The following is a 16,296-nucleotide window of genomic DNA, read 5'->3' on the forward strand; positions in this document are numbered from 1 at the left end:
TATAATGAAGGCGTGCTAATGTAAACTTTTTCGAATACGAATAAGTATCGAACATCAAATCGAATATCCCATAAGCAAACGCAGACGCATATATTTACAAGAAGAATAATTATTTCGGTATATTTAGATACCACGCTTGTACTAACAAGTGTAATGAAGGCCGCTAAGTGATGGGGACAAAAGCTGAGTTTTAAACTCAAGGGGTTATATTGTCCTTAAGAGAACTACACGAATAGCTTCGCAGCTCGCTTGTAGCCTGGTTGAAAACAAGTTTTCCAAGATTGTGTGGCTGCTGCATGACCAGTGATCCAAAACAATAAAGGAATGGACGCCGAAAAACTATTAGAAGTTGTAGAATACAAAAGAAAAAAAATACTGGGAAATCAGGTGACCCATTTGTGTGCGGAACATAAGTAAAATTACCTATTGTAAGGAATACATTACAGTTTATTGCGCAATGGATGAATCTGCTACATGAAGAGGCTGCCAAAAACACTAAGTCACAGATATAGCACTAGAAATCACAGGTTGTCATGTTGGCTTCTGCCTCTAAACCGAAAAAGAAAGCTTGCATTACCCATTTTAGTTTTGCATTTCTACGATTCTACGAATGCTTTTGTTGCTTCCCAAGCTCTGATAACTTGCGATAATTTGTTTATCATATATATATATATATATATATATATATATATATATATATATATATATATATATACAGACAAAGAACAGTAACAACGACTTTAATAATAGGCCCTTCGATGTCCCAAAATATCGAATCTTTCCTTTTCGAATGCGAATATGAATAGTTCGCCCGTGAAATTCGGTTCGCATGCAAAACGTCATGTATTCGTGCTCTCTTAATATATATATATATATATATCTATATATATATATATATATATACAGACATGTAATCTGATTCACTAACACCTTATTATGCTTGAACGGACACGTTTAAATTTTCTTTTTTTCCCAGAACAGTATCAGACTGGAACGACAGTTTACAGACACACTGTGACTAAAAGTTGTATAAATTTATATTTACTTGTTCCTAATTTGTTCTCTTTTGTTTGTATGCATTCTATTGCCCCTGTGCTTGGACCGAAAGGTCTGCAGTATGTACTAAATAAATAAATAAATATATTATTAAATTTCACCGGGAAGTGCACCAGAGCGGTCCGCCTGCGTGCGGCTTATTTCTGAATAGTAAGGACGCGCAGAATAAGAAAGCATCAAAGGCGGTGATATACAGCCACGCCACCTAATAAATATCTAAATTTTTTGAAAGTTTTTCCTAATAAATTATGATGGTTGCTCAGGGATCATACATTTATTTTTTTCGCGTAATGAATACAATTTTGGTTTGTTTTCATTGCTTCTTTCTCTCATCAATCTACTATCTAAAGCTGCAGGCTTCCTGACCTATTTATGAAAAAAAAAAAGGTTTTATACCTTTACCCACCGTCGCAACGGCATTGGACACTCCTTTGACTGTGATAACGTTTTCTTTCGCTTCTATCCAGCCTCGGCAGAGCCTTATTAGATGTTCTGTTAGGTTGCCTGCCGCTGCGAGACGCGACCACGAAAGCTTTATACATCGAATTATTACCGCTGCCTCCATAAAGACACCCAGACTTGCTGTTAAGTTGGCGCCACAATGAATACTCATATTTGCTCGTCTGTTGGCGGCACTCGGTGTGTTCGTGCTCGCATTGATTGGTCTAACGTGTACCGTAGAGTACCACAGGTAAGATTATAACATAACCAGGATATATAGCCCGCACGAGAACGTTCAAAAAATGTCGTTCAGTGAGGTTGTGACCTCCGCTTTCTCAATAACGTCAGCATAGCTCCCTCTTAGCATGCCAGTGAAAAGTTGGTAACAGAAACTGGCCCAGTCACCATTCAAACGCCACGCGAGTTTAGTTTGGCTGACGTCGTCTTACCTCTTGTTTAGCTTCGGCGCTAAACTTCTTTCGCGCGTAAATGTTGCCCATAGCGTCGCGCATAGCACCAGTTAAAAAACTCATACACTTTGACCACCTGGCCATTTCAGCCTGAACCCCCCAAGCCACTTTCCTCAGCTGGAACGAAGCGTTGTGGTAGTCTTTTGAAAGGTCTGTTGCCCAGCCGAGCACAACGCGGAGGCCGGCGTAGTTGAATAATGTCTTTCTGAAAACGCAGAAGAAATATGCATTACTTCCTGCACTGTGTTCTTAGTGAGTCAATCCTGCAATGTCTAAACACAGTTCTACATCAATGAAAAGTAAAATAACTGGTTCACCTTCTATGTATGGACATTTAGAGTTACGTTTGGGCAAAAATACAATATGAAATGTAAATTGATTGAGAACTTCATTAGCACTATAATTAATTAGAAATTGGTTTGCTAAAAACGTCGCTCCAGCGTATCAGAAATGTCACTGCAGGGTCAGAGTTGTGTATTCTGTGCCTAAATCACGGTTTTCAGGTGTCATATGTGACGTAGCAACAAGGGTACTTTAGGCATTACAAGAATAAGCTTCACTAACTAGTCACCTCAGAGACCGAGTGCGCTCATTAGGCTGAGGTTCAGTAAAGTGTGGAGATCATTACAAATAAAGGATAGCAAATATATTCGCATAACATCAGACTCATCTACCGACGCGTTCAGTTTACAAGAACTGTTTGTTCTGACACTGTCAAATCTGCATATATGTATCGATATTATCGCACTGACATTGCCTTGCTTTTTCACGGTTTCGGCTTTTTGCCAAAGTATTCAGTTATCGATCTTAGAGCGCATCTCTTAGCCACCCGTTTATGCGGCGAGCGTCGACGTCGGCGTAGCCAAGCGAACGAGCCCAGCGAAAGATGAAAGCGAACGCGGAATACAGCGGGAGATAAAATATGCGAGGAGGAAAGCGGAGAGGAGGGCTCAGCTGAACCATGAGGCGGAAAGCGGGGGAGGGTATGGCAAAAGCGTGAGAAGAAAAAAGGTAGTGCAGTGACGATGGCTACGTGATGGCGCCAGAGTAGCGCGCATCGCCTGGAAGGTCTGTCGGCGTCGCCTGCTGTTAATGACACCCGCGCGTCACCCGCGCGTCACCCGCGCGCTGCCTCTCGCCATCCATAGAGAAGCGAGGCAGTCGCTTCACATTTCGCTCTAAATTCCACGTGCCGCACGAGGCATATTGTCCGCGCCAGCCAATGTTTCACGAAATGAAAACACATATAGAGCTGCGCTCAAATTTCGCATTAGGAAGTATCGTCGGTGAATTTTTTTTCCTGGACAAATAGCAAAATATTTCGCTTTGTCGCAGATTTTCTAGCGAGAAGCTATTAGGTAATCATGTTTTGGTGTTCTTCGGGCCAAAACCACGATTGTGATAGGAAGTGCGCGGTGGTGTTGGACTCAAAATTTTTTTTTCCCATCTGGGTTTGTGTAGTGTTTACACAATGTACGGTACACGAAGTACTTGTATGTGGCACCAACGGAACTCAGTCCACGAATCCACGGGCGCGTGCTCAGTAGCGCGATTCCATCGCCACTAAGACACCGCGGCCAGTGTGAAAGAACCTTGTCCAATAAAGTTCTACGTGCGTCGCGAATGCTGTTCTAGAGTACATTCTCGAAAGTAGGCGTGCACGGACAACTATTCTGGAATGTGCTGTGGTATCTGCATACATAGCGGGCGGCTTTGACCAGTGGTATTAAATTTCCACCACTGTCGACTGTGTTCACCGCTATTGTTGCACTCTGAATGAAGCCTATATTGCGGGCCATAAGGTCGCCCAATGAATATTGGAGTTCTTAACAATACCCAGTCTTATAAATAAAATGCAGAGCGTGCATTACAAGCCATCAGAAATTCTAGCTTCGATGCTCACTTACGCGTCAACAGCAGGCAAAAGGTCATTCGTTCTGTTGTAGTATTCTAGTGCATACAGCTCCAAGGTTTCATTTTTTCCGAGCGTGATGTTTGCTTTGGAAAATTTCTTGTTAAGTAAATCATGTAGAGGAATCTGAAAAGTACATTTATTTTCGGTATTCACACACGTTTTTTCTTGTGTATGTCCTCTCATAATCATTCTTTCTTTATAGACTAGCACTGGAAATATTTGGTGCTAACACAGCATTCAGCTACGCACATTGTATTGTGGCTAAGGCTGCAGCGTATCGTTAATGTTAGCCACTTCCATGAAAGGTCTTTAATATCGGAAGCCCTCGACGATTATTTTCCTGGCAAGGAGAGAACGAGACTGGATGGATTTCTTACACTGACGGGACTAATGAAACATGCTTTATGCAGCATCAAAACAGCAAGTTGAGCCAGTTGGGTGGAATTCATAGTAAGGTTTGTTACAGCGCGACACAAGACAAGGACAAAAGAAGGTATAAAACGACGATACGGCGCTGACTCTCAACTGATATTTTATTGAAGACGTGTCGAACGTGCGTGTAGGTGCCATTTGATAACCATGACATGCGCGAGATGCAGAGATGCATCGAGGCAACTGTGACAAACTGACGAATAATCAAAACTGACATAGGTAACGCCGTTCCTTGTCATGAAGAGTGGTAGACGGTTCACTGATACACGCTTTGTCGCTAATCTTTATATTGTGAGCCTCGGTGATTTCCCTTGTCGATTGGCTTACATGTTTAAAAATGACACAAGCTTATTTTTTTAATTTGGGGTGACAACCGCACGACTTGCTATGCTCCGGGAGATGAAGTGGTTCAACCCCCTTGAAGAGATAGCTCATGCTCCCGATGTCGAACATTCACACATCGCTTGGTTTGTGCCCCGCACTCTCTACCACAAGATAATGAAATGACATACACAACCTGCTTAGCACAAGTGATGTGCCTGTTCACATGTTTGACAGTGCATTTTCTCTTCACTTGCTTATTCTTCAACAAATTATCAATTAACGGGGATAGGCGACCTAGCTTATGTTTCGAAGAAAAACGAACATCAATGTTGTACCTTGAACCAACGTTCTTAAGCCCATGAGCTAACTTGTGTACACGCGGTACAACTGCGTTTTTTCCTTTTTTCTTCTAATTTAGTTTTAATACCTTTGTCATTTATGCTCTTGACGCCGCGAACCGTACTTTCACTCACAGAAGAAATAATCGCTTCGGGGTAACCATCGTCCAGTAAACGATTTACCTGATCAAAAAAGCAGCCTTCGACGTATGAAAACACGACTTTTTTAATGCAGCATTTAGGATAGGCTTCGCTATAGCCCGCTTCACTACGTTAGAATGACCGGATTTATAGTTCAAAATGGGCTCAACCAACCTGGGATATCTTCAGCGCACATGATTTTTACCAAAAATTATTCTCGGGTCTAGCATGCAGTTGATGGTCCTTAGGGATTTCGAAATTAAAATCAAGGCCCGTGCCATTCTGCCTGAATAACGTTAAAATTTCATCAACACCCTCGGCGTAAATGTCACAGGGTAAAAAATATAACGAAATCATCAACATAGCGAAAAACAATATTGGAAAGTTTAGCAAGGTGGCCCTCTAATTGCCTATCAATATAACCTAGAAAAATGTCACTGATGATAGGAGCTACGCACGAGATTTCTGAATATCGATTTCTGTAAAACGACATCTGATCAGAACTCCTAAAAGACGCGCACGCGGGTATACCTTAATTACACCTCATAGGAACTGCTGTACTCACGTTCGGAAACTTGGCTTCGAGTTCGCCAATTGTTACCCTATGGTATATGTCAAATAAGTTTCGCCTTTGCTCCGGTGGCGTTGTCAACTTGAAATGAAATGAAAGAATTTGAAGTAAGCAAATGGAGACGTGTACACAAGTATACTTCAGAAGAATTTCACCGCTACATCGTGTTCTCAGCTACGCGCTTAAGCTCCCCGACCACTCCTATACTTAGCAAATTCAGATATGTGTCTAGGTCGAACAGGCTTTTTTGTCGATGCAAAGTGTTCCGTGGATGCAAAAGAACTCGCCAGAAAGCACGTGGTTCAACTGGAATGGCACTTCATCCTATTACTCTATGGTACAAAACTAAAGCACTCTTTACGGAATGCCGTCGCAGAAAAGAAATGAGTTTTGCGATTGGTTAACTATACTAACCCGATATTCCCATACCATTGTTTGCCTCAGAAGCGGCGAAGCGCGAGTTCTCATGAAAAGGGCTAACAGTTTATTAGCGACAGTAGCATGTACACAAAATTTAAACGTGCAAAGTGATATCAATTTGACAGAATGTAATTGCAAGTTGTACAAAATGCTTTTGTGAATTAATGTTTTGCTTTACGGAGCGCTTTGCTCTATCGCATTTAGGCCATGCAACGGCATAGAAGTTGTACAATCGTCCCTGGTGATAAATGGAATGCTCACATTGGCCAACTGCAGTTCCAGGAGCAGAACATCGCAGACGAGTCTTGTTAGCTCATAGTGTGTAATGTTCGGCTTCACGAATTTTATAGCTACTTCAATAAGGTTCTTGTATGCGTTGAGTATTGGCTTGTTCTCCTCAGTGTCCGGGTTTGTGAGCTGATTCCGTCCCAGCTTCATGAAGCTCACTTCATCCAACTGAAAAACCGGAGCACAAGGAGCATGATCGTAGTTCCAGGGAAATCTGGTCATATGATTACGCTGTAACGATGGTAAACAAATAAACACTCTCCAAAGTGTCGATTTACATGTGTGCTTGCATTCGAGAATTTAAAATCGCGAGTAAAAGCATGGCGACCAATGGTGCCGCACATTTTTCTTTTCTTCGCAGCGTGGACGTTCAGGCAGAAACTAAATGATAGTCGCATACAGGTGTTCGACTAGTGCAATGTAAACAAACCCTTGCATGTTGAGGAGATATGCTATAAGAAATGAATATTTATTTTTTGATCACGCAGTGGTCTACACGTTTGCTTTCAAGGTGCACAACCGTATTCACGTTACGTTCGCAGGTTAATCTCACGAACTTTTTCGCTGTAGAATTGGCAATACCATGCAAGATGTCGCCGCTAACACACCGTCGGTCGTTGCCTCACCCACCCGGCTTACCCCCTCTCCTCTTTAGAAGTACCCTATCTATATATTCTGAGCCAAGGAAACATAGGTCGCCTTACAAAGACAAGTCCACTTGTCGAAACGTTAGCTACCGGTTTTACCTTGTTCTCGCTTTGCTGATCGTAGATCGAACCACCATGACGCCATCACGACGACAATAAGACAGCGAATGTATGACGACTGTACAACGATGACGCAATGACGACGAAGGCATGACAACGGTATGAGTACAATTGGATGACGACGACTGTAACACAAAGGCTGTACGACAATGATGGCCTGACGAGAATCAGAAGACGAGGCTAGAGTGACGACAATGGAAGGAACACGACGTCATCACGATGAAGCTATGACAAGGAATGCATGGCGCCTGCAAGACGATATCATGATGATTGGCGTGACGACATCGGCATGACGAGAGTCATATGGCAAAGCACGAACACATACTTTGTGGCCCATGCTATTAACCAACTTGGGCAACTGGGTAGGCTGAAGGCGTGATTATGACGGCATGACGAGGGTCAAATTACCACGATAGCATCAAAACGACAATATGACAGTGAATCTATGACAACTTATGACGACGACGCAGTGACAACGATGGCATGACAACGACGGTATCACAAAGACTATGAAGACGATGGTGCGACGCACAATGCGTCGCAGAAGTCGTAGCTGGATAAAGCTGGAATGACCATGATAAAACGACCAGGATGGTACCACGACGACCATATGACAACAAATGCATGACGACGATGTCGTGACGATGGCAGCATGACGAGAGTCAGATAACAAATCTGGAATAATGACGATGCAACGACCCTGATAGCATCCGGACCACGAAGGAATTCGTAGTACCCTAAGCTATTAGACAACTTAGTGCTCTGGATCGGCGTAGAAAGCGTGACTACAGCGGCACGACGAAAGGCAAATCTCAGAGGAGGAATAACGACGACGGAAGCACAACCTGAAGACCTCGAACACATACCTAGATAGATAGATAGATAGATAGATAGATAGATAGATAGATAGATAGATAGATAGATAGATAGATAGATAGATAGATAGATAGATAGATAGATAGATAGATAGATAGATAGATAGATAGATAGATAGATAGATAGATATCAAACACCTGAAGTAGACAAATGAAGCTAGTCAAAATACAATGCACACATCCATAGAACCTTGATTTCTGGAGGGTATTCTACAAGAGTCCACCTAGTGGACATATCCATTTTGTCTGCTGCTGAAGTTCTGGCTGGCTGGGCTAGGGTACGCGTCAGAAGGACAGTGGCGCTCTCAGCCAACCAGCGCTTTAGCAGCAGACGAAATGGACATACCCACAAGGTGGGCACTTGCATTATAACCCCCACCCCCTAACTGCTAGTATCGGTAGCATTCTTTTTCCACTCAAAACAGGAAGAAAACATGTTCTTGGAGTGACGATTTCTTCTCGTCTTGCCTACCTGTATAATGTAAGAAGTGAGGTTCTGGACGTCTTGGCTTACGTAGATATCGAGGATGGGATCCAACCCGGTCAAGTTAAGCACCTCAGAGGCACTTTGGAACACCCAGTGTTTGTCAGTAGTTATGGGCCAATGCTGAAATCCAAAAGTTTTCAGTATGTCCTCAAGGATGTCAGGCCTGTCATTCTCTGTTGGTACAGCTATAAAGCAGAGACCACGATAAGAACATAATAGTTTAGGCAGCCAGAGAGTCATTATATCGTAAAGTAAGGAGATGGGCTAAGCAGCACAATATCAAAGACCAAATGTAACTGCTGCGCCCACATGGAAAAAGTGGCGGTATATCTCCAGAACTGCATTTAATACCTGTTCGAAAAAACTGCGTCGATGTATGCCGAAATAAAACACACACAATTTTCTTCATCAAGCTGCAGTGTTGCCATCATACGTACCCTTGCAAGCAGTGTAGACGGCGGCAATGTTCCTCATGACGGTGTCATTCGTGCCAACGGACGTAATGTTTTCCAAGGTGCCTGAAGAAGGAGCAAAGTAGTGATTTTAGAATGGCAGTACCACTTAAAAAATTATTCTTGCCACACATTTGATGGAGCCTGTTCATGTCCAAGTTAGTTCACAGCTCACCGCACACACACCAGGTAATGCTGTCTCAATCTATCCGGCTCGCTGATACAAGACGATTGTCCCTGTCAAACAAAGTTAGATATTTCGACCTGTATTTTTTATCCCGAGACCGATAGGTAAGCCTAGAGTGCAGATCGGCCGCTGAGTGGACGTTGTCAAGTAAAAACAAAGCTGCTCCGACGTAGCTCCCAGAAAAAGCATACTTTTCCCAAAAGCCATTGAAACCAACTCTGAAACTCTCAAAATGACTAATTTCAACCTTCTTTGTTTTAACATTACCTAATTGTTGCTGCTAATATTGTACATATCTGAGCACAATTGTATATTTAAACCTAGTTTAAGCGAATAAATGAAGTCTCAGATGCTACTAAGGAAGTCCACTGCCCTGTTTTCTTGGCTGTATTTTAGGGTATAAGTTAAGATGACAGATGAAGGGCTGGTTTGCTCGAAGTTGTAGTTTATACAGCACATGGAAACATCTTTTTGTCTTTTTTTAGTGGTGTGTGGGCATTTATGCAATTCCTTAATATCTAAATGCCATTTCTGAAGCTGCTGCTATTACGGCGGAATAATGGTTAAGCTCGTTTTTGCCCGGCCATCTCTTTTGATCGCTTCGGCGCTTAACAAGAGTGAGGGGACATCCAAGCAGACATGGAGCTCCCTGCAGTATAGCTGTGACATTCTGTCAGGCTTTGCTCGCTCTCGTCCAAACTTGCACGGGCTGCAAAGACAATTCTTGAGTAGTACTCTAGGTGCTGTGCCGGGCTTTTCGGAGGTGGTGTGGGAAATAGCTCTACTCGACTGCTAGAGCCCGGACTTTACGATTCACGTATTTCCTTACTGAACTCTTTGGTGCTTGCCAGTGCTTGACGTTTCTTTATCTTCTGATCTCATCCGCGGCATTATTTTAGTGGTTTACATGCAACACATCAATTTATTCGTGCAGCAGTATCAGCTTGTTGGTCAATTTTCTTAAGGCAACTTATAGTGCGAAAGTGTCGTTACATGGCAAGACGAAATCAGCACAAAGAGCCTCGTGTGTTTCCAACGTGTCTTCAAATGTTAACTTCGTTCTTGCTCTATGTTTCAATGTAATTCTCATTCATTGCCTTAGTAGTATGCTGGTCCTTTTGGAGCGAGCATATTTCACACACAGGAGTCTGAACTGCAGCACTATTGGTTCTGACGCAAAAAAAGACAGAGGCTCGCCTGATGACAAAGACTGAAGTAATGAACGGCGAGTGAACAAGAGCAGCCACAGGCCGGAGTCAGCCTTTCCACAAGCGGACTTACCCTGGTCGAAAGACCTCTTGCGGAAACGCTGGCTTCAGCCTGTGGCTTGCCTTGCTTGTTGAGTCTCGATTAACATTCTTAGTGTACTGATGATTCTGTGTTTAATTTTCGAAATACATTAGGTTGAGTTACGTCATACGCTCTTCGGCAAAACGCTACACGTCATCATCATCAAATCTGTGGCAGAGAGATTGACGTTTTGGGCACCCAAATAAATGATAGAATAATGAGATGCCTAATGGTACTCTTCTTCCGCAAAAATAGCGCAGAAAATTGTCGTTGTCAGTGTCGTCGCCGAGAACAGCGTGGTGTCAGCAGGTCAGAAAAAGACGTAATTGGTGCAATGTTTCGCTGAAGATGAAAGCAAAGAGCGCCGGCGGTAGCACTTCTGCTGTCTCATAGAACGCGAAGAAGATTATGCGTGCCACGAAACACGCGAAAGGACGACAAAAAGAAAAGGACGAAGCTAGGTCAATGTTGACGCACCCTTAAAAGAGTCGAAAGGAGCACTACGGGTGCTCCTCTTGCCCAGGCCTTGATTCGGCGGGAGACACCAGCGGCTTCGAACCAGTCTGGCTTGCTCCTCTACGTCTCGGGGCTTTTTGCCTTTTGAAGCCTTTTAAAGAATCAATTTTTATATAGCCGTGCATTGTAGCCAAGTTGGCTTGCTTGATATTCGCCTACAATTTTTCGGTCAAGTGGGTGCATATTAATGAACGTTAGTGCTTTTTGAATAAGCAGACGCATGTACGGGCCAAATAAGAATTACATTCAGCCGCAGCAACCTGACGATGTACAGAAGCTAACGCGAAATGCCATGACCTGAAATGCACGCGAACAATTCGAAGTAAGAATTGTTTTGACACCAGTAGTTGTTGAACAACCCTAGAAATGAGTGGATACTATTTTTCCGTGACACAACATGAATTCAACAGATAATATAGCTTTATATATTGGCATCATAACTGTTGAATGTCGTCTTCATACATGTTGGCTGTTTGTATTGTAGTGCATTTTATTGTAGCATTGTAGTGACTGAAAAAAATTGGGAGCCTTCATTCCCCTTGTTCACGTTTTGTAACACAGCACATCCTGACATTTCCGTGACATATCCTGCCAAATAATGTGACAGTAATAGATGGGACAGTAATGCTTGTATTTTGCATCTTCATTGCGATAGTGATTGACGTATGCCATAGAAGCGAGTTCCTGCCTTCGCTATTGCAGACACCTCTGCCGTGCTTGCCTAGTTGCGACCCCATCTGCATGAGGCCCCGTCGTGTGTTGGAAGTGCGAGGGCAACCATGTTCGTGCTACAGTGAGGACAAGACGTGACGGCTGTATGCACGCTGTATTGGCGTGCTCCAGCGCTCGAGATCTTGTTATTGGCCGCATTTCGAAGGCACCGCACAGTATGGTGAAGGTTTTGGCACTACGTAATATTGGCTTGGGAACAAGCAGGCGCACTCTCCGCTTCCAGCCCTCGCCACGATGCCACCGTTGTGACCTTGAGGCCTAAGTGTTCAGCGGGTGAAATCTGTTGATATGTTTTCTTGCAGTCAATGTTTTGTTTTTGTGATTCCAGACAGTTTTGGCGAATACTTAGGAAATGGACATCTATCTCGATACTTGATAAAAAAGCTGCCCTTTTGCGCTTCTAGACCGTCTTAGGGACTCGCAATATATATCAACAAGTAGGTCTCTATGAGAGAATCGGGAGTTGGTCACATGGTAGTTAAGGTAATGGTAGGGCCGTGCTTCCCGCCAACATAGCCGGAAATTAGCCACATGGCACTCTGTCGACTGCAGTATCACTAAAATCGGCCTACGTTGCATCTTGGTAAAAAAAAAAGGAAAGTGAATAAAAAAAAAAACTTGACATGAATGAAACAAGTAGAGGGTCACAAAAAATTGGATGCCAGGCAATGGAACAAGAAAAATGCAAATAATGCAAAAATATAGCACAAATATGCGTCATCTTTATTGACCCGCTTTTGTACATATAATTACATATGTATGTCGACCATAGTTTTTTTAGTGTCTACTTTATTTGACACTGCCTTTTTGGGCACATGACACGGTACACGTTTAGTCAGCCAACGTTTACTACGAGCTATACAGCCCGTAAAACTACGAGCCTTACTGTGTGAAATATATTTTGCCTGTCATGTTATTGCTCCCTTCTTCGGCTGAAGGGGCGGCTTTCATCTTCATTATACATGTATGTCCTTGATTATGTCCGTGTCCGCGGTTACCTTTGTTTCAATGCCAATTGCCCATACGATCTGTTTCAACCCATTTCAAAATTTTACTATTACTTATTACGGCAGGAATGATACTGATATAGTGAATTTTCATCAATTACACAGCAATACAATGCCAGCTGTATTGCAGACAAGCGACTGCAATTTTAAAGAAGATAACTTACTGTTCAATGTCTCCAGTAGTTCGTCATCGAGTATCTCGAAAATGCCGTAAGACGACGCACCGTCGGGCAGGCTGTGCTTACTAATCCATCCGCCGCAAGCGTAGGAGTAGAAATCGCTGCACGGATCCACGGAAGTATTCAGAGACTCGTTGATGAGCTTCGCTGAAATAAAACACAACGATAAAGTTTTTCTTTCTCCTGCCTCGTGAATATCCGATAAACTAGTCGCAGCTGGCGTGGACCTCCGTTTTACCCGAAACGACATAGAAGTGGCAGCGTGCCATTTTGACATGAATATAGAGCGCGTTCACCTTAATGCGAGACGCCATATAGCACCACATATCAGCTGTACACTAAATTTCTCAATGATGTCGCCTACGCCAAGCAAAGATCACCTTGATAAGAAAACATGAAATGCCAGCGCGCTATAACCACACAGTTGCCGTGACGTGTTCAACACTAACTTTAAAATGAGAATATTCAAGAGGTGGAATACATAGATATAGGCATTCTACATTTAGCAGGCATACACAATGCTTCCGCCCTGTTAGCGTGTACGGCGCAAAAATACCATTGCCCCTGTGGCCATTCTCGCCACCGCCACTGCAGCATGGTTACGCCGGAGGTTCTGCCGCATCCCCGCTTTGAGCGGCGAGACGTTGTAAAGTAGAATGTCTTGCACCCTGAAAGGTGCTTGTTACTTTCATGGCTATAAATATCTAAAGAGAAATGTTTGTCAACAAGAGCTAGAAATGTTAACTTCATGCACTATTTGTTTGGTCTGTCGCAGCTACCAGCTACTTTATACTTCCCACGAAAAAAAAAGCAATACAGAAATTTTATTGTTTGTCTCAGACAACGACTCAATTTAACGCCTGAAGCGTAAAGGTGTTAGCTATAGAAAAGAATAGCAGCGTTTTTTTTTTTTTTTTTGCTGTATTGTGTTTTGCTGAGGCTGCTCGTCGTAGTTTGTGGCCTCAGCATCATTCCTTCGAAACGGCGCCACATAAAGGCACGAACAATGAATGACATTAGGAAGACAAGCGCTTGTGTTCTTAATGCTGAGATGCCGTGCAATAGACGGTCTCGCAATAATAATAAAAATGTGAGGGCCTACTTTACACTTGCAGTTCCTTGGATATATAACCAGCTGTGAGCTGTGATTGGTCACCTCATCAAAGTAGCAGTCCCATACCGCTATTAACGGATATACTACATTGCATTGCGTGTCAGTCCCCTAAGAGGCGTCATTGAAGCAATGCTCTTCAGTTCATTACTCTTTCTATCTAGAGCCTGTGTTGCTTTCCTATTGAAGTTTGTGATGACTGACGTCAAGTCTTGGTCTTTCTTCATTAAGGTTTGTTCACATTTGTGAAAACACTGGTCGCAAAGCTTAAAAAGAAAGCTTTCAGAGGTTTTGAAATCTGCAAATTTTATTTGGGCCCGAAGTGTAGAAGCTGTAAAGGCCAAGTGCAGGGGTTTTGTGTGCTATCTTTAACAATGCTCTTATTTCATTATTTGTTTAGAATTGATAAGCTTTTGTATCCTTTTTTATATAGCACATTTTACCTTGCATGTTTGATCTTCCGTGCACTTGTTCTTCATTATTAACAATGTTTTCTTCATATTATCATTTACATAACTGTATCTGTCTAAACCTTGTTATATATTGCGAAGCCCCCCACCTAATGTCCTTTTCGTGCCGTTAAGCTATATTGAATTAATAGATAAATAAATAGTGTTCCGAAGGGTAAAAGAGATAATGAAGTAAATTGTATATGCAGTGAAGGCTGTCACGTTGCAGTGCTTGCGGGATTTTCTTGAAAAGTGCGGAACAACTTTCAGAAGTGTAGAGTGCCGTAGCAAGAGCACTTATATGCTTGAATTTTGGAAAGGAAGACGTAAAAATATAATTAATCAGCGCCATTGTTTCTTAGTCCCACCTTCTACATCTTGTAGGTAATTACGCATGACGCACAATTTTATACCCTCAGCAGAGTGTAAAACAGGGCGAGTTGGTTGACCTTGATGGTAAAACCAGCGCAAAAAAATAACAGCCAACACAAGACCTTACATATATTCAGATATTATTTGCAGATATATACCCGCATATTACTCGAGCAAAAAAATAACAAACAATAAATTGGTGGAGAGTGTCAGAGTGATGCCACACCCCAAATTTCACTTATGAGCCTTCACGTTTAGCTTGGCGGAATTCTACTAGCGCTGCAAAATATGCGCCGAAGCCGCAAGAAGTGAGAATAAAGTTTATCACACTGAGCTTTCTCCTCAAATTATTCTTGCATTTTGCGTTAGTCAAGCAACTGTGCGCTATCGTGACTGGCATACGAATTTGACCAGCTGAACTACCATGGAATAAATATAGCAAACATTATTCAGTGCCCTGCCATAGAAACAGAGAGGAAAAAGTATTTTCCTTCTGCATATTGCGTAAATATATCTCTTCACCCTGCATTTTTTCTTAGCGATAAACCATTTTTCAATCTGCAAATAGTCTTAGATTTCTTAGCCGAAACCGACACCCTGAAAATAATTTGGGCCCGTAATTTTTAGCACGTGACCAGCAGCCCTTGTATTCAAGGGCTCTCTTGAATCTCTAGTGTCACTGTTGCGTTTGCTGCATCATATTTTTACTGAAACCCAATTGATAGCCCACGCCACTAACTAATCAGTGTCATTATTTTAGTACCTATACGTTTCACGTCGTTTACAGCGAGTTCTTTAGGCCCTTTTACAGCCATGTCACATCTACCATGATGAAATCATTGTCCATACCATCTGCAATACATTGTTAACGTTACCATGCCCCATAAAACATCACACATCATTATCATCATTTATGGTACATTACCTACAAAGAGTAGTAAATGTTCAATAATCTTAGCATATTTATTAGAGTGATATTGGGGTACTTGTTATTTTGTTTTCATTTACGGACGCTTCACCTTTAAAAATTTCTTCTATGATTTGTTTTAACCAAACATCGCACCTCTATAAATATCACCTCTCAACAGCTCAGCCTCTAGGGTAGTTGGCATTGTGTACATTTCAGGCTCCGATTTTTTCGGTAGCTCTACACTGATCATATGTCCAATAAAATATAAAATAGAAAGAAACACTATAACAAGCCGAAAGTAGCTTACCTCTTTCTATGCACGCTTTGGTGTCACAGACGGTGTATTTTTCTGAAAAGTTGGGCGTGCTCTTTTAGGTACACAATAAATAACGATACGTTTCAAAAAGTTTCGCAATGATGATGAAGCGACGTCTGTGGTTTAACACTTTGTGTGCGCATTTCTGTAAAACATGTCCATGTGAAATATTGCAGGTGAGCACAAGAAGAAATTGATTTTCGTTACAAAGGTGAAAGTAGAGGGACTTCGAACTGAGATTTAGTGATTG

General features: G+C 42.4%; 1 protein-coding gene across 1 annotated transcript in view; it reads right to left on the bottom strand.

The window, feature by feature from the left end:
- The window catches only part of LOC126538982 (neprilysin-1-like), a 43,475-nt gene extending 27,400 nt beyond the window's left edge, over positions 1 to 16,075 (bottom strand). Inside the window, exons 1-8 of the mRNA XM_050185669.2 lie at positions 16,038 to 16,075; positions 12,874 to 13,035; positions 8,963 to 9,043; positions 8,511 to 8,710; positions 6,370 to 6,564; positions 5,683 to 5,769; positions 3,875 to 4,005; positions 1,947 to 2,172 (exon numbers count right to left, since the gene is read on the bottom strand). Of these exons, the coding sequence (XP_050041626.2) occupies positions 1,947 to 2,172; positions 3,875 to 4,005; positions 5,683 to 5,769; positions 6,370 to 6,564; positions 8,511 to 8,710; positions 8,963 to 8,999 (876 nt within the window). The 5' untranslated portion in view covers positions 9,000 to 9,043; positions 12,874 to 13,035; positions 16,038 to 16,075. The remainder of the gene's footprint in view (positions 1 to 1,946; positions 2,173 to 3,874; positions 4,006 to 5,682; positions 5,770 to 6,369; positions 6,565 to 8,510; positions 8,711 to 8,962; positions 9,044 to 12,873; positions 13,036 to 16,037) is intronic.
- Between the last annotated feature and the right edge of the window lie 221 nt (positions 16,076 to 16,296).

The sequence above is a fragment of the Dermacentor andersoni genome, chromosome 11 (assembly GCF_023375885.2).
Source record: "Dermacentor andersoni chromosome 11, qqDerAnde1_hic_scaffold, whole genome shotgun sequence".
Taxonomy (NCBI): Eukaryota; Metazoa; Arthropoda; class Arachnida; order Ixodida; family Ixodidae; genus Dermacentor; species Dermacentor andersoni.